General features: G+C 48.0%; 1 protein-coding gene across 1 annotated transcript; it reads right to left on the reverse strand.

Moving 5' to 3' along the window:
- Nucleotides 1-181: 181 nt before the first annotated feature.
- On the reverse strand, nt 182-5,169 carry LOC129699532 (tigger transposable element-derived protein 1-like). The gene is made up of 2 exons (XM_055639411.1): nt 5,034-5,169; nt 182-2,397 (listed from the first exon to the last, which is right to left on the reverse strand). Exon 2 carries the CDS (start codon nt 2,259-2,261, stop codon nt 588-590), a length of 1,674 nt encoding a protein of 557 aa, XP_055495386.1. The 5' UTR covers nt 2,262-2,397; nt 5,034-5,169; the 3' UTR covers nt 182-587.
- Between the last annotated feature and the right edge of the window lie 57 nt (nt 5,170-5,226).

Consider the following 5,226-nt stretch of genomic DNA (forward strand, 5'->3'; position numbering starts at 1 on the left):
GACTTAATACAGCTCCAGAGACATGGACTTCATTAGTTACAGTCTTCAACAATGTTGAGATTCTGGAGATACATAAATACAAATATTTTTTTTCTCCAATGAATCCCTTGTTATAAGTGGAGATGAATTGTATGGAATGTTTATCTCAACAAAAATAACAATACACATAAATGGAGACATATACTTTTAAATGCATGTTAAATATAGGTAACATAGTTTAAGAATATAATTCACAAGAAATAATAGTGTAGTTTAGATACAGCTTGGAAACAGGCTCTTTGGCCCACTGAGTCCACACCGTTCACATTAGTTCTACATTATTCCACTTTCTCATCCACTCCTTATGCACCAGGGGCACAAACCCGCACATATTTGGAATGTGGGAGGAAACCGGAGCACCCGGAGGAAACCCACACGGTCACAGGGAGAACGTGCAAACTCCCCACAGACGGCAGCTGAGGCCAGGATTGAACCCGAGTCTCTGGCGCTGTGAGGCAGCGACTCTACCAGCTGCACCACTGTTCCACCCTAGTTGATGCACAAGAACACCCAGGTACTAACCAGAGATGTTGTGTGGTGGAGCAGGGTTACGTGGGGGGAGAGGGAGGCTCTATTTTGAAGATGAGGAAAGCATCGACAGGTATTTGCTGCGCGTTGCGCATCCTTTCCTTGTACATTTGCCTGTAACAGCTGATGGCATCCTGCAGCAATCGCCCGACCTTCAAACTGCGCTCCCGGTTCGGATCATTAGCACTGAGGATGTGCACGACTTGATCGATGTAGGACAAGACATCAGACAGGTGGCTGGTCTGCAGTTGAAGCGGGGCGGGCGGCTCCTGATCCTCAGCCTCTTCTGCCGATCGCTCCTGCTCCAGCAACACGAGGTCTTCGTTGGACAGATCTTCGTTTTGTGAATCCAGCAGCTGAATCACGTCTCCGTCGACGATGTCCTGAAAGCCGGCCTCGTTCGCCAGTCCCACAATGTCGCTGGTGACTTTCTCTGCAGGTTCTGCTGGTGGAATGCCACCAAAGTTGCTGACACACTCCGGCCAGATGTTTTTCCAGGCACCATTCATTGTAGAAATGCTCACCTCATCCCATGACTCCGAGATGTTGTCTATTGCATTCATAATGTTAAAGCTTTTCCAAAATTCTCGAACTGTTGGTTTACTATGTCCATCAGTCACATTGACCAATTGCGCAAACGTTTTTCTTAAATAATATCTCTTGAAATTTGCAATTACACCTTGATCCATTGGTTGTAATAAGGCTTTTGTGTTCTTGGACAAGTACTCTACTCTCACATTGTCAGTAAGATTGTTTAAGTGCAGTGGGTGGCTGGGCGCCTTGTCTAGAATGAGCAAAGCTTTGTTGGGAATGTTGCATTTGGCACAGTACCTCTCCAAGGCAGGGCAGAAATGGTTGATAAACCAGTCGTGAAAAATAGCCGCAGTCATCCAAGCTTTCCGGTTCGAGCACCAAATGACAGGTAAGTTTGGCTTTGCATAGCCCTGGAGAGCTCTGGGATTTTCACAGCTGTACACTAGAACGGGCTTTAACTTAAAATCGCCGGCAGCATTGCCTCCCAGAAGTAGTGCCAGATGATCCCTGGAAGCCTTAAAACCCGCAGCAGACTGCTCTTCTATGGATATAAATGTCCTTTCAGGCAAGCGTTTCCAAAAAAGAACCGTTTCATCTGCATTGAACACCTGTCCTGGCAGAAATCCTTCTTCATCGATGATCTTTTTCAATTCACTAGGATAATTTATTGCAACTTCTACATCAGCAGTTTGCACGTTATTCAGGTTAAATCGCTTCCGAAATCGGTCAAACCAACCTTTGCTTGCCTGGAATGGTTTTTTGTGAGCACCACTACCTTCTTCTTTCACCAAATCATTGTACAAGCTCTTGGCCTTAGACTGAATAGCTATCATATTTAAGGGGACATCGAGTTGCCCCTGGTCTTGAATCCACACACTCAGCAGCCTTTCCATGTTAAGCATCACTTCACTGCGATGAAAATACAGTGTTCGAGCACTTAACGGTGTTGCAACTTGAGCACTGGCCATGATTCTATCTCTGCTGTCCCTTATTGTTGCCACGGTAGATGTAGCAAGCCCCAGAGTTTTGGAAATTGCACTAAGTTTCTCTCCAGCAGCAAATCTTTGTAAAATATCCAGTTTTACATCCAGAGTGATTCCTTTACGTGTACGTTTAGGTTTACTATTTGCACTGGAACCTGTTGACCTTTTCCCAGACATCTTGAGGGTAAATAACGTGGAAAAACCTTGAAGAAAAGCTTGGACAGCGGAAGCAAACAGGACCTGCTGTGTGGACTGAAGTCAAACCAATCTGCCACATCTTCTGCACACGCATCTGAAAATGCCAGTTGAGTATCTGGAAACAAAATTGACAATATTTGTTGTTTCTTTCTCTTTTATTTTCACAATTTTTAAATGTAATTATGCCCTAAATTCGGTGAGTAATTTTTTTTTCTGTACCTCAAATTTTTTTATGGTGATTTGTGATTTTCGTAAGGGTAAATTTCCGTTATCGCAACTGCCTTAATGTATGAATACACTGTTCTACAGGATTGGAAAACTGACCATACAGATGCTTCCTGACTTACGGAATGCTTGTGTCCTGCAGACCCATGCCTAAGTCAGAGGTTACGCAAGTCAGAAATGGAAATACCACTGCGCGCATGTAAATTTACTGTTTGATGTAGAGACCATGCGAGAGTGTCGACGCGGGGACCACGGGGGAGTCAAAAAGGCTTATGGCACGTTGGCCTTCATCAGTCAGAGTACTGAGTATCGAAGTTTGGAGCTACAAAAATTGTAGTTATATGAGACATTGATGAGGCTGCATTTAGAGCATTGTGTTCAGTTCTGGGCACCTTGTCATAGGAAAGATGTTGCCAGCTGGAAAGAGTGCAGAGTAGATTTACGAGGATGGGGCCAGGACTCAGGGGCCTGAGCTATAGGGAGAGATTGAGCAGGCTATGACTCTATTCTTTGGAGGGCAGGAAGATGTGGGGTGATCTTATAGATGTGTACAAAATCAAGGGAGGAATAGACCAGGTAAATGCACTGAGTCTTGTGCCCAGAGTAGGCAAATCGAAGGGAGGTAGGCTCGTGGGGGGGGGGGGGGTTAGGGTCGGGGGAGGGGGTAGGATCGAGGGGGAGAGTTGGGGGGGGGGGGGGGGGGGAGAGAGTTGGGGGGGGGGGGGGGGGGGGAGAAGAGTCTGGGGGGGGGGGGTGCGGGTGCCAGTGTAGCACACGGGGAGAGAGCGGTGACAGTGCGGCATGGTCAATGACTGGGTGGACGGAGAGACCAGACTGTCCCCAACTCTGCTGCCGGACATTGCCGGGTTTTCGACCCCATGTGTGATTACGGCCCCGCTCCACCCGGCCCCGTGTGTGGGCGCTGCCGACCCACAGCCCGTGACAGTGCAGCCGCACAGAGGGAGACGGGGCGGAGGGCGGCCGTGGTCGGACAGCGCTGACCCCGGGGTGCTGTCCCGAGTGATGCGCTCCATCGGTCGCTTATGCCTTGCTCAGGTTCAGAGCAAAGATACTAGAGCGCTGTCACTCTCCACAATTATTTACAGCGCAAAAGGTTGATAATTTCAGTGTTTTTTAACAGATAAGAAAGTACATATTTCGTGTATTAACAGTGTATGCCGGAAGTTGCCATGTTCTACAGACGGATTGAGCTGCTCCGTGCGTCACGCCCTTTGACCCGATGACCTTACGTGCAACCCCCCAATAGAGAAAGACCTGGATGGAGTGATTGTGGAGAGTCTAGGGCCAGAGGCCATAGCCTCAGAATAAAAGTACGTACCTTTAGAAAGGAGAAATTTGTTTAGTCAAGAGGATGGCAAATTCATTGGCACAGACAGCTGGTGAGGCCAAATCAATGGATATTTTTAAGGCAGCGATTAACATATTCTTGATTAGTGAGGGTGTCAGAGATTACGTGGAAAAGGCAGAATAGGGTTGAGACAGAAAGATAGATCAGCCATGATCTAGAGTAGGTACACAAAAATGCTGGAGAAACTCAGCGGGTGCAGCAGCATCTATGGAGCGAAGGAAAAAGGCGACGTTTCGGGCCGAAACCCTTCTTCAGACTGATGGTCCATCAGTCTGAAGAAGGGTTTTGGCCCGAAAGGTCGCCTTTTTTCTTCACTCCATAGATGCTGCTGCACCCGCTGAGTTTCTCCAGCATTTTTGTGTACCTTCGATCTTCCAGCATCTGCAGTTCCTTCTTGAACACATGATCTAGAGTAGACTAGGTGGAGTAGACTTGATAGAAACATAGAAATTAGGTGCAGGAGTAGGCCATTCGGCCCTTTGAGCCTGCACCGCCATTCAATATGATCATGGCTGATCATCCAACTCAGTATCCCGTACCTGCCTTCTCTCCATACCCTCTGATCCTCTTAGCCACAAGGGCCACATCTAACTCCCTCTTAAATATAGCCAATGAACTGGCCTCGACTACCCTCTGTGGCAGAGAGTTGGGCCAAATGGCCTAATTCTGCTCATAGAACTTATGAACTGCCATTCTCCCAATATGTTGGCTAACTCTTTGAAATATGACTTGGCCCTTTGTTTTGCTGAATCTGAGCTAAGCTGCTGAATGTGGTTCTGTAAAAAATAAATATCCAGGCAGAGAAAGAAAGATACTGCCTGACCCACTGGGTTATTCCAACGTTTTGGGTCCATCTTTGTCCAAAGTGCAAGTTTCTTGTTGCAAACTTAGGGTTTTCAGATATTTCTACAACTTCAGATAAGACAGTTTGTCATCCTTTATACAGAGTTGGCTGTACAGTTGTGTATAGTACACACTCTGCAGAAATAATAAATCTACGCGTGCGCAGTAGCTCTACCGTTGCTCCGACTTGCGTAACATCTGACATACGGTATGGTCCGCGGAACGTAATCATTACACGCCGGGGAGCGGCTGCATCTTTGCTGTCCTGTGTGAACGTATCATACATTCCGGGCGCTGACGATAAGATCTTTTACCTCAGCACCGCCTGCTCCTCCCGCAGCTCCCCGCGCCCATTGGCTCCATCACCTGGCGACGGACACCCGCCTGCGCTTCCCGCTCCCAGCCCAGCGCCAGCCCAGCGCCAGCACAACTCACGTGATCACATGCGGAAGTGACGCAGGCACGCAGTGGGCCTCGCTCCCTCGCTCTTCCCGCCCCCCCCCCCCC

The sequence above is a fragment of the Leucoraja erinacea genome, chromosome 8 (assembly GCF_028641065.1).
Source record: "Leucoraja erinacea ecotype New England chromosome 8, Leri_hhj_1, whole genome shotgun sequence".
In the NCBI taxonomy this organism is placed as follows: Eukaryota; Metazoa; Chordata; class Chondrichthyes; order Rajiformes; family Rajidae; genus Leucoraja; species Leucoraja erinaceus.